Below are 24,245 nucleotides of genomic sequence, written 5' to 3' on the forward strand. Positions count from 1 at the left end.
TTGCAGTTGAAAATACTCACCAGGGCAAAAGTCAAAATAAGTCAGAGCTATACAATTCGGTATTTGCAACTATGAAGCATATTTAACGCAGATGAACAAAGGAGCTGACTGCAGTTAGCAGATTAGTATGTTAGAGGACTGGACATACGATGAAGCTTGAAAATTACTGTATTTCAATCTCTATGCAGCTTTCATTTGAGATAATTAGGATTACCGGACTACGTTTCTATATCAAACCCAAAAGCAAGAGACATACTAATAAAAACGACATTTCTAAAACATGCACAAAACTCCAAAATAACGCCCAAGATTTCCTTAAAGAAAAAAATTAAAATAATTAGAAAGATCGCAACTGCAGATAACTAATGATGAATGTAACGAGTCGGGGGGACACCGTCAACTTTAATCAGTTGGAGTTCGGTGTTTTTTTGGGTTTGGGGTTTTTTTAATTTATCTAAAAAGAGCTCCAGTGTAACACCTGCCTTTGCATCCTTTGCACAAGGTGTGCGGCTGCGGTCTGGGAAGCACCACGGCCTCGGGAGAGCTGTGGGACTTTCTGTGCGCAGCCCGCCTTGCTCTGCACACCGGAGCGCAAAGCTAAGCGAAATACCGACACCCCCACACACACGTTTACAGCACCCTACGGTGTTTCCTATGAGAACCAGCGGGAGGAACGTCCCGCCAAGTGTGATTTTTGGCAAGCTGAGCAATCCTCCGCAGGAAAAATGAGCTACTAGGGGGAAAAAAAAAAAAAAAAATCCCGCACGAGGTATCGGAGCTATTTGGCGGAGATAAGAGCCGTGAAGCAGCTCTTAACTTGTGGCATGACAGCTCTCCACAGAAGACGAGCTACCGATACGGACTCCCCGGGCTCCACCAGCCCCTATCCCGCCGCTCCCGGGGCGGCCCCCGCGGCGCCTTCTCCTCCTCCGGCCCGGCCGCCACCCGGGTGCGCTGACCCGGGCTGCCCTGAGGGAGGGAGGCCGGGCCGGGAGCTCTGGTGAAGAGACGCCAGGGCCCGCCTCGCTTCCCGCCGCCCCGGGGTGCCACACGCCGCCTCAGGGGCTGCCCCGTGCCCGTGTGTGTCCCCCCCTTCCCCCGTCGCAGCCTGAGGGGAGGCAGCGAGTTCCCCGGTCAGAAAAAGGAGAAGCGGCGGCACCGCTCCCCACACCCGGCTCCCTGCTGCCGGGGAGGCCACGGGCCGCCTGCCAGGGCCCCCTGCCCGGCGGGCGAGGCCGGTCGCTCACCATGGCGAAGCCGGAGAGCAGCGCGGAGGTGCGGCTGGAAGCCTTCAGCTTAGCGCGGCTCAGGTAGAGCTTCCGCCAGGACAGCGCCTGCATCGAGTGCTCGTTCAGGCTCATGGGCGGCGGGCGGAGGAACGGAGCGGAGCGGGAAGGCACAAGACGGCGGCGGCAACAACGGCTCCTTCCGGCGGCAGAGCGAGGGCACCAGCTGCGCTAACACCCCATGGCGCCCGACCGCAGCTCCTGCCGGTGCTGGGACCGCGCCTGCCGCCGCCGCGCTGCGAGCCTGCGCGCCGCCACCCGCTGGGCACCGCCCCGCCGCCGCCTCATTGGACGGCTCGGCCCAGCCCGGCCCTCTCAGCCCCGCCCCTGCTCGGCCGCTTCCCGGCAGCCCCCGAGGGAGCTTGAGGGGCGCGTGGGCGTTGCGTCTCGTCGCAGCTTCCCGCCGCTGTGAGGGGCCCTCGGCGCTGCCGTCTTGTCGGGAGCCGTGAGCGGGGCCTGTCCCTGAGGGAAGGTGCGACCCCGCAGCGGCTCTGTGGGGGGAGACACCCCGCAGCAAGGCCCGGCTGGAGCCCGAGGCGCGGCCTCCTGGTGGCTGCAGCGGCGGGGCGGGTGAGCAGGCTCAGGTTGGAGCGTGGCTGACAGGAACCCGTAGGTTTTCGGTCAGTTCTGGGCACCCCCCCCCCGGCGGTGGGTGCCCCTCCGCTCAGGGCAGAAAGGGGTGGGGTGTCCCCCTGCTCCGTCCCCAGTCCCTCCCTCAAGACAACTACAAAGTCGTTTCTCACCTACTTCTTTAGCTTCAACGTTTAATCTACACCTGTCCTGTAGATCTAAACCAGTCTGAGCACCCACCCTCGCTTCCAATTAAAATTGATAAACCTAGCCGTTTGTCATACAGTTAAGGTTTTCATAACCACTTTGTATGCCCAGAGCTCCTGATAAACTCGGGTTTTTTATCAGCAAGTAGTTGATAAGCTGATTAAGCAGACCATTTCAACAGATATATATGCCAGTGTTGAAAGATTTTTTTTTTTTTTATTAACACGTTCATACAACCCCTTTAAACCGTATGTTTTTTCTGTATTTTACAGAGGGAATAATGAGGCATAGAGCAGAACTCCATAGCAAATACATGGCACAGTTATGAAGATGATTTCTGGAAAGGTGAGGCTTACTACAATGCTTGTGCCACGTCAAACTTGTGGGTCTGGAGAATTAAGGGGCGTATGCATGAAACCTGTTGCTATCGATTTCTAGTAAGAAAAATTATGATTTAAAGAATAGAAATAATAGTGGACAAGGATACTTTTACTATTTACAGGCACATGGATGGTCACATATGAGCTGAATCACTGCAATGGTAGCTCCATTAGGAATCAAAAGCTTTAGTGATTTTCTATGATTGCGTTGAATTTTTCCACCTTATTTTACAAGTAGGAAAAATGCAGCGCATTGTCTTTAACATTTTTCTTTGTTCTTCTCTTCACACCTTTCTGGGATTTGCAGGGTCGTTCATTTACGTATGCACAGTAAAGGTGATGACAATCTATACCACCATAGGTCACTTAATGCTTTTCATTTACATGGCATTCTTTTAAAAAAAGAGGTAGTTGAAGCAAGTCTTCAGAGACATTCCCTGAAGCTACCAGTTCTTACCACATAGATTTGATCTCATTCCTTTCTCAGGAAATAAATGGAGTTGCCTTCTTGTTATAAACAACTTTTGGTTAGATTTTTATCTACAGGGGCATTAAAACACCTCTACAGAAGACTGAGTTCGACTTAGTCTTCCCGTAAAAGCCTTTGCTTTTGTATAAATGACTCCATGTGGTGTTTGCCACCTTCTTTCTCTTTTATGGGTGATGGCACTACTGTATTGGATCCATTTGAGTGAAAGTCCAGCGTAAGTCAGCATTATAAAATACTACTCTCTGTGCAGCGTTTTTTAATTCTTAAAAAAACCAACCAACCTGGAGACCTCATCACCACAATCAGCATTTTCTGTGTCTCCCACCACTGCCTTAGGCTAAGTCTGAGCACCACATTGCACAGCTATGAGTAACAACCATATACTGATTTCATTACCACATTTTACTTGGGAGATACCATCAAAAAAGAGTAATGTAAAATTTCCTCCACATCTCAAGCAAACATTTAAGTCTGTCAAGTAATTTCTGTAGAATCATACATTTAAAAATATTTTGCATTGCTGCTCATAAGCTATGAAAAATGTTTATGTACATAACCAAGACTGTTCACTATTTCTTGTTTCTGCACAAAATTATGGTTGAACTGTAACATCATGGGTGATGCACAAATAATACCTAGGTCTTAACCTGTTCCCTAAAACCAGATTTCTCTAAAAAACCCCACAAACCCACCTGCAAGAGACATACAGCTGAGAAGGACTTCAAGTGTCTTTCTAAATAATTGTATTAAAATAGACTCTTTGAAGTCACTGTTTGTCTCTTCTTCTGTCCATCACTCCTATTCCTGTTTACTGTGAAGGGCTTTGAAAGATATAACAATATTGCACACTGATGTACTGTTGAGTTCATATTTCAGTCAAGGAAACAGTACAGAAAAAGTCCTACCAAATCAGTAAAGAAATCTCATCCCATCCCATCCACTTTTCCAAATCAAACCCATGTGTAATTTTGAGCTTCCAAGCCCACCAGCATTTTAGCTTTAAAATAAGCATTATTTCCTTTCCTATCAGAAATAACCAATCGGTTATTGGTTATTATTAAATTAAATTAATTAAATTAAGGATCAAGCTGCCATCTGCAGCTAAAACAGGAGGACAGTAGCAGTGTACCCCTTTCCTCCTTTACATTCCATTCTACAGCTCCATTCTGAGGTACAAACTAAGCAGGATAAATTCTTTTATTTCCAACTCTAATTACTGATTATGACACACCTCTATACTGCCACTCTAGAGTTAACTGAAACAAAAAGAGTCAGTCATGCTTAATTACCTCTTAGAAATGCTTCAGGGAATTCTTCTGAAATCATGCTGGAGTTCAAAGCTGTGGTTGGATGTTAACCTCTGATCGGTGCAATTGCAGAAGGCCACCAAAAGGGTGTAGTCCTGCACTCTTCCTTCATCTGACCCCACTCCCCTTCCTGTAAATTACACCGATCAAATAGCTACAGAATTTCAGTGAATTGACCTAGTGAAAAAAATATATATTCTTTTCTTCTTAATGGGTGAGTTTTCTGCTGGATCAAGTCACTGAACTGACTTACCCTGTGGCTGCAGGAACACTGGACCTAATGCAGGAGAAATGAGGGACATACATGCAAGAGAAAGGGAACAGGCTCTTTCAGCAGCAGGCTGTTATTACCCTTAATTAGAGGTAACCCATTCTCTGAATCATTTATCCATGAACACAAAGGGAGCAGGTGGCAGAAGTCCAAGTTTCTTTCCAGAAAGCCCTGAGAAATCTGTACACTGTCACAAGGATACTCATAAATTTTTTTTCCTGCTAAAAACGTACTTCTGTATTTTCTGTAGGAGGACTGAATAAGAATAGGTTCGCTGAGTACCCTATGATTAATGTGATACAGTACAGAGTATGCAAAGGTGCTACCCTCTGCATAGCAGTTTTTCTAAAACATATTTCCAGCTTCACATGCAAATCATTGCTTCCATTTGTTCCCGTTATTGTACCAAAACCAAATCAGGTTACCACAAAATGGAAATTATGGTAGATCTGCATTAAAAACAACACATTAGAAGCAGAAGTTGCGAAAGCGAAATAAGGGTTTGTCAGCAGTCCCAAGCAGCAAGGAGGTTAAGGCAAGCATGTCTGCAAATCTTATCTATAGTACAGCTTAAACTTTAGTTGATGGAATTTCTGCAGAGGAAAGATTTTTATCTGTCATGCCCAGAAAAACTGTGTAATTGTTAACTTCCTTCATAAAACAATGAAATGGTTAAATAACTAGTCTTCTGCCTTAAGCCAAGGTGGTAGGTCTTACAGGATAAAATCTACTTTAAAAAAATGTTTTAAGATTATTTCAGTCCATTCTCTCCAATGGGAAATAACTGTGTTTGAAAGCTCAGTAGGGGTGAAATGAACCCATTTCCTCATACAGCCTTCCCAAGCCCAGCACTATAGTTCTTATTTTAGCATGAGCCCTGCAGTACAAGTTTAATTAAATGACAGCTCCTAGTTTCAAGCTAACAAGGTCAGGATCCAGCACACTGTCATGATTAGATCTTAAATAATTTAAGTTACATTAACATCCAGCAATAGTTTTAGGTTTTGTTTTTAAACACAGACTAGCCCCTTTCTCAATAATCGCCACTCCCTTGTCGCAGTATTTAAACATGAAGCGTATTTTCCATTATTTTTAACTGAAGAAAGCCAGCCTTGTGGCAGCCCTGGACTGTCCCGTACCAAGCGCTGCCCAACGAGGCCCAGCGTCAGGCACTGCTGGAAACGTGCAGCATGACCTGCTCGGAGGGAAATGAGCCCTAACCCTCATCTGCCAGCACTGAGCCTGTGGCCCGAAGCATGCAGGTGTAATATTGCTTCTAAATGTTTTTATCCTAATGCAGCTGTGGATATTCTCATCATCCACATCCTACTGCCCTTTTTGTTTCCCCAGTTCTTTTAAGTTTGAGACAGTTTTTTTGTTATTAATACCGAGATTACAGTATTGTTTCAATGGTAAAATGAATTGTAGTTTAATAGCAATCATTTCTGTCTTAAAACAAGGTTAAAAATGTGTTTTCTGTTTTTGGAGACCTATAGGTCAAAATTGTGATCTTTCTGAAACATATTCACTTCCATACTTCAATAATATGCTCTGGTGTTTCCAGGTGTGTGTGATTAATACAGTCTTTGGTGGGTTTGCTTGATATACCAAGAGTCTCAGATTGTTCATGTCCAAAAAAAAAAAAAAAAAAAAGATTGAGAAAAATGAGTTAATTTTCTTTTATGTCTCTGTTCTTTTTGGTGGACTTTTGTGGAATGGATGGATTATGTGGTTTTTGTCTCATGATTCTCTAGTAACATCCATTTATCTTGTACAAGTACTCTGGCCTCAATCCTACAGATGTACACATGCATTTAATTTTAAGATTGAGTAATCTTGGCTGAAAGGTCAACGTATGCATACATCTTTTCAGGATTATGGATTAATAATGCACTTGCTGTAATAGACATCTGGAATCCACACTTCAATATATAGCCTATACGACACTTCTATATGATAATAAAGTTCATTCATCTGCAAACAGGGAGATGTTAGAGAAAGATTACATGATTTTTTCAAGATTCTGCAAACGGTTATTGGCAGATGCAGGAGGAGAAGCTCACTGCCTTAAATCCTAACTTGGAACTCTATCCTCTCCTGCCTTTATCCACATGTCATGATTCATTACAATACGGATCTTTCCAAAGAGATGACCGGCAAGGCCCACAAAGTTGAATTTTAGTATTTTCTCTTTTGCAAAATATTTAGTATGTTTCATATAGAACACGATTGGTTAGGTATGCAAAGGGTAACTGGATGCTACATGAATATATTTCTGTTGGTAGAAGCAGATAGGAATAGTAAAGAAAAATGCCCTGTTTTAAGAAAAGTTTCAGTCTCTGTTGAACCGATCTGAGAATTAAAGCCATGGAAAGAGTTTGAAATCTACTGCTGAGATTTGTACTGGTTAGATCAGAGGACTCCCAATTTTTCTTGGCCCAGGAAAGACAACAGTGAACGAGTACCATACTGAAGGGAGAAACACGTTTATTCTCAATGTCAATCTCAAAAATTGCAAAAAGCAAACCAGAGGAGCACTGTCAAAGCCATCAGCCCCCAACCCTGGGTTTAAGTATGCTTTGATGTTCCCTGTCTTGGGGGGGTAAAGGATGTCACTTCAGAGAGGAGCCCCACTTTGGAACCTGGAAGCTGTTCAAAACCTGCACTGTGACCCTGCTATTGCAATCAGATGGTCCCAATATTTGCTCAGCATCAATTTAGATGTGAATTGGTGTTCTAGAAATAAGACCCTCTGATAGTCTTAGGAACCCACAGTATCGCTATAGTTAAGTTTCCGTTTATATCAGTAGCAACTTTATGATTTTTACCTACTTTTTCATATGATTTCTAACTACCTGTTGGACATGCATATTAGAGAGGCAATTTTACTTACTTTAACACCGAATAATGCATTATAGATATTAGAGCCTGTTCTCACGAGACAAAATGTAGGTGCAGATCTGGGAGCATTTTACGCACTGGCCGGTGTTCGCGTGTGGTAGGACTACCTTGCCCAACTACTTGCTGCACGCGTGTTAGAGGAACACAGCGAAGCCAAGTGTACGTAAAACAGATCGCTTAACTGAACACAGTAGTTAATCTTCTAATACGTGGACTTAGGTTATTTTCCACTATTTGCTACCTTAATTCCCCACTCTTTACGGGAGTCTTCCAAAACTGCGCCCGGGTTTAACCCGTGAGGCTGGGCAGCCGGCGCTGAACCCAATCCCCCGGTGTAAGCAGAACCGTTCAACTTTTCGGGCACGTCTCGAGTAGCAGCGGCACCCACGGAGGGACCGTCCGCGCCTTTGTGGTGCGCACCCACACCCCCCCCCCCCCTCCGCGGGCCGCCGCGCTGCCCCGCCGCCGCTCAGCGCCTGCGTGCCGCGCCCGCTGCGCACTCGTGACCTGCCACGGCGGGGCCAGCGGCTCAGCCCAGCGCCGGTAACCGCGCCGCCGCCGCCGCCGCCCCCGGACACCCCCCCCCCCCCCCCCCCCCCCCCGCACTGTTTACGTTCCGGGCACTGCGACGCCTGCGCCCCCGCTCCACACGCAGTGCCTGAAAATGGTTCCTTAGGACTTTGCAAAACGCAGCGCCGCCGCCCCCCTCCCCTTCCCTCCCCCCTCCTCTCTTCCCCCCCCCCCCCAAAAAAAAGTGCTGGTGCAAAATTGCAAAACTTTAGAGAGACCTGGATGGCTTTTGTTTTTCCTCCTCCCCATTTGGGCCAAAAATGCAGGACAGGAACTGTTGACAATTAAGTGATGAAACTCTCAAAAAAAATGGAGGCAGAGAAAGACTCTGGAAGAAGATTGGTGTGTAGCTGGCTTCTGTCTATTTCCTATTTGTGCCTTTTAATTGATTTTGCTTAATTGTTTGCAAAGGGAGAAATGCATGTAAACGTAGGCAGCAGAGCGACTTAGTTTGCAAGAGAGCAGCTTAGACACTGGGGAAGGGGGTGGAATTTAACCGAGGGGAAGGAGAGGGTGGGACGATAATGTATTTTTTTTTTTTTTTTCCTGTGGGTAAGGGTTTGTTGCTGATCCACCGCGCGTGTGTGTAGGGCTGGCTGCCGGGGCGGATTTGCAGGGAACAGAGCTGCCGGGCGAGGGGCAGAGCCGCCGGAGGCAGCTGGTGCATCGGGCTCCCCCCCCCCCCCCCCCGCCTCCTCCACCGGGGGACCTACCTTTGTGCGCGGCCGGCTGTCCCCCGCTACCGGCGGCGTGCGGCCGGGCAGCTCCGCGGGGCCCCGCCGCCTCCAGCCGCGGCTCCGCGCCCGCCGCAACTTCCCCGGGAGGGCGGCGGTGGCCTCCGCCGGGCCTATTCCCCCCTGACACCCCCTACCCCCCCCCACATTTAACTCGTTCCTGCCCCTCGCCCGCGGACCCCCCTCGTTTTCGGCGCTGTAAAAGCGCGCAGGCTCCCGCCGCGGCGGAGCAGGGTGCGGGACGGCGGGAGGAGCGGGGTGGGGGCTGCGCATCCATCGTGGTGTTACATAAAGCGATCTGTTTTTTAAATCGCGGCTTCCGGTGTGACTATGGAAACACTCGGATTATGTAAATACCGAAACCTGGATGCTATGCATCAGATTAAACGATTCGCCCCCCTTCCCTTCCCCGGGGACTTATCTTGTATTCACGTGCAAAAGTAATAATAATAAAAATGATCCGGTTGCTAACGAGCGTTGGCCGCCGTTCAGGGTTTTTTACGGGATTGCAAAGCGCATCGGTGCTGTAGCTTGTGAATTTTCGGCGAGTTACGCCTGTCTCCGGCTCGCCTTCAAACGCCTGCTTCTGCACAGCAGCCCAAGTTTTAGTTTTCCTGCAGCCAAGCACCTGTTATTCTTGTCTAGTTCCGTGTCACGGGATGGAAAAGGTTGTGCATGCAGCTGTGTTGTAGCTTGTTTGGGTTCAGGTTTTGTTCATTTTGTGTCTTGCCGTCTTAATTATTTCCCCCAGACTCTGTTTATCAAATCGTCCTGCACGATCCATTCGCTTTCCTCCCCGCCAACCCCGATTATTTTTTTTCCGGACGATGTGGGTTTGTTTCTTGTTTTGTTTTCTAGCGATCTATTGGCAGAAGGCGATACGATGAGAACGAGGACCTTTCGGACGTGGAGGAAATTGTCAGCATCAGGAGTTTCAATTTGGAAGAGAAATTAAAGAGTAAAACGTATCACGGGGATTTCGTGCATGCCATGGACGGGAAAGGTAACTGCCCGGGGGCGGTGGAGGGGGGCTGGCTGCCCAGCCCGGGCTCACTCCGCTGCCGGAGCCTCCACGTGTAGCTCCGCGCCTGGGTTCGTATTTCGCGCCCGCGTCCCCCTGCCCGGGGATCCGGTGACGACGCCGGGCCGAGCAGCGGGGGGGAGGCAGGGGGGCGGCTGCTGCACCGGGGCCCTGCAGCCCGCACCGCCGCGGGGGGGCTGCCCGGTTCCCCCCGCACCCGGAGGGCGGCTCTTGCCCCGACACGGTGCTTGGGAGGCGGCGTGGTGATAAATGGGAGCTCCTTGCGCTCCCCCCCGCCACCTTCAACGTGTTCCGCTACCGTGACCCCAGCGCACCACCGAGATGTTCAGGAATTAGGTCCTGGTAAAGGAGAGGCAGAAACCCCAACCCCCACTTAGCCGGAGGTGATTCCTGCTCCCCCTCAGCCCCCTGTGGAATCCGGGACCCCTTTTGCAAAAGGATGCGATTGATGAGCTTGTTCGCCAGGGTCGGAGACTTTAAAGTCAATAACTTCTTTGTGTTTCTATAATGTATTAAATTACAACGCTCCCCCTCCCCAAAGTTCTTCGGTTTGCTTAGGTGACTTAAATTACGAAGCGGTAAGCAAAGCCAGACAGCCCAGCTCTGCAGCACGGTTGCCTGGCAGGAAGGAAAATGGGAGAGGTTTGCCCGGGAATCAAACGGGCCGGCGAGGGGGGAGTTGCAAGTCACCTTTATTTACTGCAGCATTGTTGAAACGGATCCTGAATCCCCGATGGCTATCACCAAAACCCGGCCTCGTTGAGGACTCCCTGTCTGAGCCGGCTTTCTCAGGAAAGAGTAGTTTTGGCTGTAATCCTCCTGAAATAGCTATAACTATGGAGCCACTAATCTAGTTTAGAAAATTTCCTTTTCTCCCCTAGGCTTAGTTTTGCATGAGCATTTTAAGCTCCTTTTAGAAAAGTTAATGTGGTGGAGAAATTAAATACCTATCTTCTTTAGGAAGGTATTTGTTTAGGAGATAAGCTCAACCCTGACCCCTCTTCCTCCAAACAAAACACAAACACCTATTTTTTAGCTGGAAAATGTTAATTAATTTCCCAGAAAATTATTGCATTCTACCCTCATCTTCCAAATGCTCCAGTGGTTGCCATTGCTACATGCTAACTATAATACAATCCGCAGCTTCCCTAGCTCAGCAGCTCTAAAATCTTTGGGTAGCTTTCTCCTTTCTTGGGAACTTGAAAATAAATGAGTGTCTTTTGTTATTTTGTTGTGGTCTGTGTCTGCTTTGTTCGACCCCACAAGGGATTTAGATGCTTTGTTGGGGCATTAGGAAGAAAGGGTCTGCCTTCCTATTTGTTCTGTTTTTATTTTTACTATTGGTTTATTTTTTTTCTGTAAATCTAAGAGTTGAATTGCAGCAAGGCAAAACAATGTCAGTGGTTAGTAAGAATAAAAAAGTCAATTTATATGAACACATGGAATTGGTTGAGCTATATATTTATTTATTTTTGTTTCCCATGGCCTTGCTTTTAGTGATAACTCTTCTTTGATTTTATTTTGTTCTTTTGCTAGGAATGTGAGTTGGAGGTTTTCCCCGAGATGCTGCAAGACAGTGGTGTGATTTTTGGCTTTAATGCAGTTTGTCATAGCTACTCGTTCTCTAGTCTGCTAGGCTGTATATCTGTTTCTGTGTCTCCCACCGTTATTATTCCTGATGTTTGTTGACTTTGTCTTGGATGAGAGTGTCCTTAAAAAAATATCTGCGGTTTATTTATTTGCTTGCCTAAAGCCAGAACAGTTTTAATGGGAATGCCTATTGAGAAATGAAGATTTCTCTAGTACAGAAATATTTATTTGGTAACCTTAGTTAATTGAACTATTTATTACCCTTATTTTGAGACTAGCAGCAATAAAGTTTCTGTAATTTTAATGTTTTTGTAAACGGGTAATTACTGTGCTCTGATTTGGTGACTTTAAGTAGGAATATTATATCCCTACTTGTCCTAATTACTAACTGAATACAGCAAGGAAAACGTTGTAAAAATAGAGGGAAATACATCTGTGGGCATGGGAGCTTAGCCTCTATTTCCCCTGTTTCCTTCAGTATGGGTTTTTATAGCAGAGAAACATCACTGATACAAGCTGGAGTCTGAGGTTCTCGTGCTTTCCCGGGCAGCATGTACACTGCTGGCTGAATCTTGGAGAAGTTAAACTACTTGTGTGTACCTGAATATAGTACATAAAGTGTATAGTGTATTTGGCTGCATGTAGTGCATTTCGTAGTGCTGAAGAGTCGAGCAATGTTTTCCAGTTTGATGTAGCATATGGATGCTATATAAAAGTTATTTTTCCCTGTAAGAAAGGAGAAATAGCAGAACGATAGAAACAGTACGTGGCCACTGCAGGAATTCCTCTTCTCTCTGCGGCAGAAGGCTCCAAAGGGAGTGTGGGGTTTTGTAGGCACGGCTCATCCAAATCGCTGCCTTGTAACTTCCTCTCTAGTCCCCATATCACTGCTATTGTATCAGACCGTTGCATAAAGAAATCCCCAGGAAAGGCCAGTTCTGTGTAATCCTGAGCGAAGCAACAAGGTGATGCTGCTCAGTGTTAACATAACAAACTTCTGTTTAATTTTCACTTTGCTTGTGTGTTATACTGTGACTCCCCCACAAAAACGATTCCTTTTTCACAATCTCCCTAAGTGCCAGGAGCTGTGTAAGATTTTTGTTTATCAGCTCCTGCAGTTACGTTTCTAATTAATTAAAGAAAAAAAAAAAGTACTCTGTTGAAAGTAATAGTAACTCTCACAGAAAAATAAAATGTGTTCACAGAATCGGGGCTTTCTGCTATACTTGGATAATGCTCTCAAGAAAACATCTTTTTTCCTAAGCAGAAATGTATAGCTTAAAATGTATAATGTATAAACTCAAACATACAGTTTAAACTACTCATTTGCCCAAAAGTAGTAGGCTGATTTGAAGTAATTTAGTTAGGATTATTTTTTAACTGTTAATATGGTATTTCATTACAGCCTGGGTGTTTCAACCCAGACCTTAATTGACAAACTCTGAGTGGATTCTATTTTATGTGCATCAGTGAACAGGAAAAATAGAGAGCAGCTGGGAGAGCATTGTCTGTCATTTGGTTTCCGGTTTGGACCTAAAATATGCATTCACTTTATATTTTTCTTTAAGTGATAGTGGAGTTCTTTGGTGGGAAAAGGGAAATGGGGAACGTTTTGAGAAAATGTCATGTGAGATGCCAATGCCCTTGTAATTGATTTTGGATTTTTTTTATTCATTATTCAAACAGATTTTACTTTTGAGTATGTGCAAAGAGAAGCTCTCAGAGTTCCCCTTATCTTCAGAAATAAGGATGGACTGGGAATTAAGTAAGTTGCACCAAATCTTGACGATTAATAAATGCTTTTATAAAATAACCATTATGCTTTCTACTTGTATGTGATATTTCTTTTGATGATCTCAAAATGTATTGCAATTAGTAAGACTGTCAGCACCCTTGAGAAGAGGAATGATTATTTTCCACTTATAAACAAGCAGATAATGAGGTCTATAAAAGTTAAGTGCATGCAGAGTGGTTTTACACAATCAGAAATAAGTCAGTGATGAAAGTTAGGAATAAAATTCACAGGTTCTTGCATCCAATCCAGGCTGTAATGACAGAACAATCTCCCTTCAATTTTTGACTTCTCAATTGTTTTCTGCATTACAGGTGGAATGTTTAATGATGCCTGTCATTTTCCATTATAGTTATATCTCATCAGAATGTTACAGCTTTGTAAATATTTAATAATGTCTAGTTAAAATGTGGTATTATTAGAGTCTTTTTGAGGTTGCATTTTGTTAATATCCAGTCATAAAGGATTTGGAATTTTAATAAGAGAATCCTGCAAGTTTCTTTGTAAAAGTGACAGTGTCTAAGAGAGAAATATTAAAATGATATACTTTATCAGGCACATAATCCACAGTTCAGATAAATGTTCCTTGATACTTTTGGAAATTAGGACTGTGTAACTGATTGTGTCTGCAAGACCGAAAATTAATTTTCTGAAAGCATAATTACTTTGCTCAGTTTCAGCTGGAACACCTCACATTTAGGGAACTGAGGAGTCCCAATTATTTAATTAAAAAAATCAAGCCACCCCAATATAACTTAAGGAGAGAAAGAGAAGGAATAGCGTTTGGGGTATTTGACAAGCATATGTCCTTCTACTATAAGAGCATTAGGAGCTGCTGTGATGCTTCTCATGATGTAGTAAAATAGTTTTATATGTTGAACTCTGAACAAGAAGTGCTTAGTAGGTACTCAGTAGTAATTACGGTAACGTTTATTTTGTTGTACCAATATGTTGTACTGGGATATTTTTTCCTTTGGTTATTCAGCCCAGCTATTTCTCTACTTAGCCCTGGATGCACAGTCTAGTTTCTTCTTAAAGAAAAATAGTGCAAGCACCAAGATACCATCTGTTTATTTGTTTGTGCAAAGCCTTTCCTAGACTGTATCCTACTTTTATGATGAAAACACACACGTATTCTGTAATGTTTTAGAAGATAGGTGGAAAATCTAGCTATTAAGTGGGAAAGGCTGGCCACATCTTACAGTTTCTAAACTGTTCTATGCTCCTATTTGGTGTCATAGAAAAATAACCTATTTTTTTCTGTTGTATTACGTGAGAGAAGGTGTGGTCAGGTGGAAAGCATTGATCCTTAAAGTTTGTGCAGAAGAGGGGATACAAAAGCATCTGGTTTGATATTTCTGAAGTCTACTACCTCCCATATAACCTTCACATGAAAACCTGAGAAGCAGAGTGTCTTCCATGTTCATAGCTTAATTATGGTTCGCCTGCAGAAGCCACCTCCTTAATCTTAGCTTATATATTACGTGACTATAGTATCGTCTTTCCTTGTGAATAATTTTCTTGTTTATCTTCTCAGCTGAGTTTCCTTAATGTAAAGTACCATTTGTTCTACGTTCACTCGTGATACCATTGGCCAGCCCACTTCCTGGAGAGCCAGTGACCTCTCCATTGAGTGCTTGTCTGAATGTACATTTACACTGTATGTATACATGTAACCATCACCTGAAGCTGAATCATTTTTGCTTCAGCAGGAGCTTTATTATTTACAAGAAATTTCTGCCCCCTTAAGGGCTGTGCTCTCCATGCTTCTCACCCAACTTGGCATCCCAGTTCCTGGCTTCCTCTCAGCCTCCAAATACAGGAGCTTTCCCTTTTACAATGATTTTTTTCCTGCGGCATTAGAGCCTCTGTTTTTCTGACCCTCTTTTTGGCTTCTCTGCTCAACTTGGCAGGGAGGGTTTTTTTTTGTTGAAGGTTGTTGCTATTTTTTTTTGTTCAGTTTATTTCTTAAAGAGATGCTTTTCTTGGAGGAGTCAACTGAAGGACATATCTACTGTGGAAAAAGGTGGAAAACCAACTGAGGCAACTGCTCTTTCTATATGTATTGGTTTTAAGCTGCTGCTCCTAAAGGGCAAGTGATAAAAGCTTCAAGAATTTCTTCTGGAAGAAGCCATCAACTCTTTTGTGAAACTGGGGAGTGTTTAGGAGCCAGAGATACTACTGCACCTTCCTAGCAGCCGGATCTTCCTCCTGTGTATGAAGAAGTTCACAAATTCCCCACAATACAAGAAAACAACTGGGGAGATGTTTCAGCTCATACCGTGCCAATGGTGCCTATTCAGGTAGTGCTCCATCAGCAGAGAAGTGTGGAAGTAAGAGCTCATCCCACAGGCACAAACATTACTGGGCTTCAGATCCTCAGCTGCAAATAGCAGGGGATTATCAGAGATGGATAACGAGTACCCCAGCCTTGTTTCTTTGTGTCCGTAACCACAAGATGTAATATCTGTTTCTTCTTGATAGCTCATTATTCAGGATTCTGTAATGAGGCAATTTCACCTTAGAGATTTCAACGCTCAAATCTCAGCTCACACATCATCATTGGCTTCCCTGTTGTTCTTGTGCCTGAAATTTGGAGAGCTGCCACCAGGCACTCCACTTTCAGTTAGCTGTGTGCTTTCACTGAAGTCTCATGGTGTGATACTGCCTTTGGAGGGTGGTCTTTGGTCTGTCTTGATCCAGGGGTTGAGAGACTTCTCAAGCTAACGGGATCATGTGAAGAGTCATCTCTTTTTTTTGGTATGATGTGTTGGCTTGTTTTTCTTCAAGATGTGTTGGTTTTAGATGCATTCACAGTCAGCACTCCTATTCTTTTTCCTTCCCGGAAGCCATTAGTAATGTTTGTTAAGACCTTGAAGAAGACCTTTGGCCATGTACCTGCCCCGTCTATGGTTATACACCACGTGTACAGATAGGCCAGGTTGTATATGTACTTCTGGGTTTTGCTGAGGCAAAAAAAAGGCCTGGCCTCAAATGCTTAGGTGTATGCGCACATACACAGCATGAATCCACATATAGATGACCACGCCTCAAAGACCATTGAAAATAAGGTACCTTTCTTTGTAAGTGTTATCAAAACAGTCAAATAAATAGCAGTTTTGGGACATTCATTGGAAGTGAAGAAGTAACAGGACAGAATGCTGCATGCCTTCATTTTCAGTTGGAGTTCTGCAGTTCTGGCAGTTAGGGTAATGCCTCTTCTGAGTTCTGAACTGGACTGTGAAGAGGTGGGAGAAGAATAAATGCTAATCCACAGCAAAGGTTTTGGTGTCACTTACCTGACTCTGTCACACACTAATGCTTTGGATAGTGAAGGACAAATATGTGTTTCAGTTTGCTGAGATGAGCTTAAAAGAGTCTCAGCAGCCAGGCTTGACTAGCCAGCTTTTCAGTTTCCTACTGACTGCCAGTGTCATTCTAGTACTATTCTGACATCTTTTCCCCTTTTTAGGGCTGTTTCCCTTGCTCCCTTTTGTGAACCATCCACACGTGCAACTTTTTCTTCTAGCTGGAACTCACTGTCAGAGAAGAGAGTAAAAATACGGAAACTTTTTTTTTTTGAGGATATTTTTGATGAATTAGTATGCTGACAAAAGTAAGAGCAAATTTTATCTGATAATGTGAGCTTTGGATGGTTCCTGCATGGAATCAGTTGAATTCTCCATCTCACAGTTAATTGAGTGAATTGTTTTTGTATTTCCATTCTCTGCCGAATCCTTGAATACTGACTGCTCTAGGGGATTAAAATACTAGAATGCGTAGATCGGTAATCTCTTATAGGACATTCAACATTCTAATATTTTTTATTTAAATGAGCATGACTTAATATTTTGAAACAATATTGTAAAGCAATTGTACACACTTGGGCTTAAATGTCACTAGAGTGAGAGAAGGTTGGAAACACGGTTTATGTGTATTTTAAATGACAGAAGTGAAATGCATGAGCAAACTTTCCTATTTGGCACTCTGCAGGATAACATGATTTAATTTTATTTACATTTCCACTTCTTGCATGTCTCTATCAAAAGTAGCTGGCTTGCAGTATGTGAATTTTGTGGATGTGTAGATACATAAATGCTGTATGCATTGCATTCCAGCAAGATCAAAATAGTATTGACACCTGTCTAACTGATCTGAAACATTGAGAACCTTTAGTGTCATCATTCTGACATTTACTGCTTGAAATAATGAGTGTCATAGTCTGCCATCTTCCATCACTAGAGCGAGACTGGACAGTTTGCCTTTGGATCCGAGTCATTTGCTGATGAGACCTGGGAACCTTACGTTCCACTTCAGGCTCTGGAGGAAATTATGTTTTACTGGGTCTTTTCTAGCAGTACTGTCTCTTGTCCAGAGGAGGCTGTGTGTATCGTGAAGTGGTAGATTAGGTGATCCGCATAAGGTAGAGTAACTTTTGAGATGCAGTGGTTTATGAAATATATAAGATGATTTTTAGATTTCCAGTGTTTTGAATAACTGATGATATGTGCTTTCACTTCTGTTTGCTGTTAAGCAGTCAGCTTGCACGTCTGTGCCTGGCAGATGTACAAAGCATAGCTGAACAGTTTGGTTACTGTGCTTGGAGGTACTCCGAAATGGCAAGGAATGAGGTGAAGGAGGAAAAAATACTATAATGAAACTTTGCATGTCACTTTCCTGTGTATTTCTGACGACCGTGAGCTGTTACTTGCATGGCTAGAAGCAGGAAGGTCCACCTGTGATCTCTTAGCAGAAGAGGAGCTGTTTTTCTCAGAGGGTTGTTTGGTTGTTTCCAGGATTGATTCTCCAGGATAGAATGCTGTTCGAAGAGGTGTTGTCTCTTTTATCTGAACAGCAGTCATCTCGCATTGTATTGTGGTTAATTAGATATGTATGCTAGCCAGAGCTCGTCCTCATTAGGACTTGAATAGGAGACTTTTCTAGCAAATCTTGAAACATTTACTACAATGCAGATTTGCACCAGTACGCACTAAGGTGTTTGCCTTTCTTTTCTGTTTAAAGCAACATGATTTGTATGTATCAGAAAATCTCAAATGTAGTCAGTCATATTTTAGTGTTAAGTCACCCTGCTATACTATTCTTCACCTATTTTTTATGATATATGAAATCTTTGGAAGAATTAATATTTTTTTTAATGCAAGATCCATTTGCCTGAAAATTGCATAACAGCGAGAAAACCCCCCTGATATTCTGCTCAGTTCTTGCATTGTTGGTATTCTGGATTAAATATGCAGAAACACAAATGAACCAACACTTACTGATTAGTTTAGGACTGGTGACATTCAAGAAAACAATTTTTTTGGCCGTCATAGTGCTGTAGCAAACCAGCCCTAATTGTATAAGAGTGTGGCAGTTACGCTGGGTGGAGCTGGAGATGAAGCAGTACTGTCATTCATGATCTCAGCAGCCAGCAGAATAGGTTTGAATGAAAGCTGGACCTCCCAAGGCAACCCAACTACAAAATGGGTTCTTGTACTTGAAACCTGCTGTGTTCAAGCCTGAAATTCTTCCCTTGGTGTACTCTAAGGTAGCATATATCCTGAGATTGCAGGGAAGAAACCAAGGATATGCCAGGTGTGCTCTCCAAAGAGAGAGCAATTTTATTGTTAGGGAGGATTGTATTCTTCCAGTTTGAGTAATGTTTATTGTCAGCTGCTGCTGGAGCTCTCAGAAAGACTGGGTTTGCTTGTATGCATTTGGGTTAGGGTTGTTATCTATCTTGGTTGTTGATTTTTATTTTGATTTATACAAACGTGAAAAAGATTGCCCATCTAATTGTTCTACGTGCCTGACATAAAATACAGGCGAGCTGTAGCATTTGAAGATAAGCCTTGCACGTTCTTGTCGCCCACAAATAGTTCCTCCGTCCCCTACTTCTGACTTTCTAGTGCTTGGAAAAAAAGATGAGCTCTGAATGAACCCTGAAGGTCAGTAGATTGAGGCTGTTTTATTCTGGCGAGGGAGTGAATTCCAAAGCTGTGGGGCCCTCACAGCTAAATGCAAAGATGTGAGGGTTGGTGGAGACCTAACAAAAGATACTGTCCAGCCTCCACATCCCACCAGAGGAAGGGTAATAGTTCTCAAGATACGTGCATGACAGTAAATGTATTTTTTAACTTTACCTTTCAGTGTTTTCTTAACAGTAAAAACTATTGCTCTAAAAGTTTGCCTATGGGCTCAATAGTTCTGATTTCAAACTGAATGATGTCAAAAGTCCTTTATGACCAGAAGCAAGTTGTTTGTTTTCCACCCAGGGCAGTAGCAGAGGGATAGAGCACCTAGCCGGCACTTCCCACAGGGCTATTTTTCATTACAATTCCTTAACTCAGTTTTTGTGTGATGTGAAGTGTGAAATACTGTCATTAAGATGAAATCAATCAGCTTTAAAACCCCACTACTGTTTTGATTTCCTTTTTCCGTCTAGCCTGTATGTTGCAGAATTTTACTCTCTACCTGGCACGCAAAACTCACTCACTTGATGTACTAGGCTATTGTCTAATTATATTAAACCCTAAAACATTGCCTGTGTTAGCAGTGATCTTATGAATGAATCAACATCAGTGAACTAATTATGCCACCGTTTAATTTAGCTCTGAATTAGCCCAAATTGAATCGAACAACATTTTCCCTACCAACCAAATATATCCAGGTTATCCTCTGCTGGACAGGGAGATTTGAAATAGTCATTAACATGAAGGGGCTTTAATTATTTTTAATATTTTATTTCCAAGCAGTGAATCCAACCTGTGATGAAGTGACTTTAAACAGATTGGTTCACTGCTCTATGCCTCAGTTTGTATCCACTGGCAGATGTGATAATGCTCACATGGGGGAATATAGGTGAGCCACCACCAGCTGCAAAGTGCTGTGAGTTGCTTGGCAGGAACGAGCTATAATGGTTTAGGATTTTATTAAAATCGCCCCCAAGCCCTTCCCTCCCACTCCAGTGCTGCTAGAGAGTGCTTGAAAAGACACCTCTTCTCCTCTTTCATTACGAGTAGAGAAACTTTTGTACACTTGCCAACGCAAAGATGTTACGTATGTCATTAAAACTTGCACTGTCCGCACTTCAGAGCGGCCTTGCTCGATTCCACCTACTGCATTATGGACAAAGAGCACTATACATTTATTTCTCTTTTATTATGGTAACGAAAGTGTACCCGTACTTATCTTGATGGTATTTAATGTTGCTTTCTTTGCTAATTATAGAATGCCTGACCCGGATTTCACCGTCAGAGATGTGAAGCTATTAGTGGGTAAGTTATTTTGAATGCACTGGATTAACTCTATACAGAACAGAATTGCTTTGAAATACTTGTCTAGTTGTGTTTGTAGACATTTGTGATAACTCTCAGAATCCGGGAGAAGGCATGGAGAAGCAATTTGTAAATTAAAAAGGCTGGGAGAACCCTAATTAGTAGTTGTGCTGACTGGACTCTGATCTCATGCTGGATAATTGGCCATTTGAAAGAGACTGAATGCTTTTGCTCTTAACAGGTGTCCTACATACACTTTTGTGATCCTGGAAAGCGGCAGCTCTATTGATAGAGTTCCTTTTTTTTTTTTTTTTTTTTAAATCTGTTGTAGCGCATCTGTTTGTAAAAGGTATGATTGGAGCCGTATCACCTTTTGCCTGTGCTCTCCTCACAGTCTTTATCAGTGTCAAGCCAGGTCAGTGCTTTGAGGAAAGGTTGCTAAGAGAGACTGAGCGCAAAGCTGTGCAAACTGCCTGTCTTTTGATAAGACACAAACCAGAGAAGTGGTGACTGTAATCATCAAATGTTTCCTAGCAATTTTTGCAATAGAAATTTTTTTAACTCTAAGAAAAGCTACATTTTGAGTAGGAGATTATACGGTGTGTTTCTTTGAAATCTGCTTTTACTGAAGATGGATGTGTTATTTATCATTTATCTTAAATTGTTACCGAATAGTGATACCACACTCTGTGAAGTGGTTGCTGTGGGGCTAGCTGAGCTTTGGATGTGTTAGCTGCAGTCCTTCACAGAGACGTTTAACTGCATTCTTGCTATTTAGAATTTACTGGTTTTGTTTACCTGTGTTGTGGCAGGAGCTAATCTTTTAAATTAGCCCAATTGCTGCATGATGAAAGAAGACTTTTTGAAAATTACTCTTGAGTTTAATGATCAATAGGAATATCAAGTCTGGAAAAGATGTAGGTAAGAAAAACAAGGGAGAGGAACTTGTGCCTCATTTCTGTTCAGTTAGGGTTATTTGTGAGAGAGAGGTTATCTCTGATAACCTTCCTCCACAAACAAAACTTGGCAATGTTGCTTAATTTATGACCATTTATAAGTTCTAAAAAAAAAAAAAAAAAAAAAAAAAAAAAAGCCCCAAACCACTTTGTCAGAGTTAGAGAAGTGGTGTGGGAAGTGCTATTTGGTAGCATTTCTGTTGGTCAATCTGCAGTTAAATTATGAAATAATCTGAGGATATTTGGTAGTCCTAAATTTTCTGAATTTCCTAAATACCTGCATGTGCACATTTGTAGGTACGGAGTGCCTCTTTTTTTTTTTTTTGCTGTGGAGGAGCCTCATGCATAAGCCTTGTAATTATCAGGACTCTGTTTGCAATTTTCTGTGAATTTGTTCCATAACTGATGAACTGCCATTCCTGTCTCTGAAACTGCTGAAGTTGAGCGTCTGACTTTGAGATGTTTTGGAACAGCGTAGTGTTTCGTAACAACATTGTTTTTCCTGTGTAACAGTCAAAGTGTGGGAGTTGCATTTCCTCAAGCTTGATGTCCCTTGAAGTATTAGGGGGGTGGAGATTCCTGTGTACATGACCAGCAAAGCCGGAGGATATTTATAAATAAAAATAGATTTATAAAACAATGGAGCAGAAATAACAATCATCATTAACTTGGAGATTAACTTTAACGTAGAAGTGTGCCATTTCTCACAGCTGGTTCAGCAATCCATGTCTATACTCTAGGTCAGATACCGCACGTCATGGGGCTTTTTTAATTGTGTTTGGGCACACTCCCGTTGGAGTCATTGTACTGGGCCTGTCATTTGGTCAAGAACATTGTCACCTGCTGTCTTTTTTTAATAAGGTTGATGACTTCTGGCATAACAGGTGGAAACTTTAATTCAAAAGGTCTAAAATATTTGGGAAATGGGCTGTAAGTTATACCTGAAAAAATCATGGTTCTTATGGCAAATCATTTTGGTCGTTATGAAATTAGTGCTGTATGTAACAGCCACATTGACACAGAGCACATGGGGACAATTCCTATATCCATGCCAAATTTCTAAATTATCTCCTTAGGACTTCAGGAAACTAGTGAGCAATTTGCATGTTGCATATCATTGCTGATTTTTTTTTCTAGTTTTAGCTTAATATATATGTTACACTCACAATCTAATGTTCAAATAAAACAGATGAAAATTCTTGTTTTATTAATATCTCCTTGCTTGTGCCCACATTTTTTAGCAGACTCCTCAGATCTTGCTTGAACCTCCAGGTATCTGCCTTTCTGAAGCGCAGTGTTTTCAAAACTTATTGAATACCTTGCTGAACCTGGGAGGGGAGTGATGTTTTGCAAATGTGAAATAGAATCATCATAAGTCTCCGCATCTGAATGTGCGTGGGAGTCGACAGAGAGAGAACATCGCTTGAAAAATGTTGTGTTCTGTGTAAACTTGTTGGGTTTTTAAGTGCTCGTCATTATAGTATGCTGGTGCTATTTAAACCTATCATTTGTTCTCTTTTCTTCTTCGAATCAGGGGAAACACATTTGTTATAGAACATTTTAAAGAGATGGTGCTGGGTTTTTCCAAAGCACGTAAATTCCATAGGAAGTTTCTGAGCCTTTGGTCTCAAATTATTCTAAAATCTTACTTTCTTTTTCTAACGTGATAGTTGTATCATCTCCATATTTGGGTACCTCTGAGTCACAAGGAAATAACAACAACTGGTAGCCTAGCTTTTTTAATTTCCCTTTGAAAACTCTAATCTGTGGCAATAATAAGGAGGGAAAAAAAAGGCAGGTTTTTTGATCATCGTTTGTAGTTACTTGGGCTTAGGTGTTTATTTTTTTTTAATGTTTGGTCAGACTTCCATTGCTTGTTGGATTTTTTGTTTTCATTGTTTAAAAAATACAGATACCAGCTGTAATTTAGTTTGGTAATGTTTGTGACCTGCTTTTTATGATGTGCACGTTAGTGTGCGTGAATGTGCACCTATGTGTAATGTGTGTGGATGAACCACTCTTCCCGTACAGTAGCTTTACTTTAAAGAACAAACACTTTAAACTCCATGCTTGGAATAATGGTTATGACTAGACTCCTACCTCCATATGAAAGATATCCTGGATATTCTTTAAACCTGAGAAAGTGGATTGATTTCAGCAGTTGGACTTTGTCTGATCTCTGAAATGGCTGTGAGCCAAGAATACAAATGGAGAAGAGGAATTATTGGCCTGCTTAGGAACTTGAGACAACTCTTAGAAGAAGAAAAAAACCTCTTGTAATTTAATAACTATTAAGCTTTGTAATTTTATTGTCTAAGGTAGATTTGATTGCTAATTCTGAAGGACAGAATGTCACTGTCATCTCTTCATAAGTTGATTGAAAATTTGACAGAGGGGGTCATTGGCCCTCTTAATGTCCCATTAGACATCTGCTACATCTGCACTAGAAGTTTAGCAGGCTCCTTATTTTTCATTCTTGGCATGCCGTGCTGGCGTGTTGGTGGTGTTAGCGTATGCACATGGACTACGTAAAAAAAAAAAAAAGTGCACAGCAGTAGCTAGTAAGTATTGGGGCTTTGTTTTATTCCAAAACTTTTTGCACATTTGCAATTGCTGTCTTTAGATTTGCATAGTATCTTGATTTATGTCATTTTTTCTTTCTTTCATGTTATCTTACTCCATTGTTTTAAGGGCTCCCAGAAGTTCAGAGAACTCACCACCATCGTCCGTTGCTTCTTCTCTCTAACTAGAGTCAGTCTTCCAGCCGGTAAACAATGTTGACTGTCTCTAGCCTTTGCTACTCCTGAATTCAAGGACCGAATGCAATCATTTGCTTTAGCCTTTGATGCCAGAAAGCCAAAGCATTCAATTT

General features: G+C 42.7%; 2 protein-coding genes across 8 annotated transcripts in view; one reads left to right on the top strand and one right to left on the bottom strand.

Annotated features, from left to right (window-relative positions):
* Window positions 1–1,526, bottom strand: part of LOC104643282 (calcium release-activated calcium channel protein 1) — a 15,587-nt gene extending 14,061 nt beyond the window's left edge. Inside the window, exon 1 of the mRNA XM_075770115.1 lies at window positions 1,248–1,526. Within this exon, the coding sequence (XP_075626230.1) occupies window positions 1,248–1,361 (114 nt within the window). The 5' untranslated portion in view covers window positions 1,362–1,526. The remainder of the gene's footprint in view (window positions 1–1,247) is intronic.
* Window positions 1,527–1,631: 105 nt separating this feature from the next.
* Window positions 1,632–24,245, top strand: part of KDM2B (lysine demethylase 2B) — a 125,956-nt gene continuing 103,342 nt past the window's right edge. For 5 of the 7 annotated variants that reach the window (XM_075770116.1, XM_075770121.1, XM_075770118.1 and 2 more), the window contains exons 1-4: window positions 8,031–8,324; window positions 9,575–9,719; window positions 13,035–13,113; window positions 20,371–20,417. In XM_075770116.1, the coding sequence (XP_075626231.1) occupies window positions 8,274–8,324; window positions 9,575–9,719; window positions 13,035–13,113; window positions 20,371–20,417 (322 nt within the window). In that variant the 5' untranslated portion in view covers window positions 8,031–8,273. Of the gene's footprint in view, window positions 1,857–2,335; window positions 2,409–8,030; window positions 8,325–9,574; window positions 9,720–13,034; window positions 13,114–20,370; window positions 20,418–24,245 lie in introns of those variants that run through there. The other 2 variants (XM_075770120.1, XM_075770119.1) reach the window with 2 other exon arrangements.

The sequence above is a fragment of the Balearica regulorum genome, chromosome 17, assembly GCF_011004875.1.
Source record: "Balearica regulorum gibbericeps isolate bBalReg1 chromosome 17, bBalReg1.pri, whole genome shotgun sequence".
NCBI classification, from domain to species: domain Eukaryota; kingdom Metazoa; phylum Chordata; class Aves; order Gruiformes; family Gruidae; genus Balearica; species Balearica regulorum.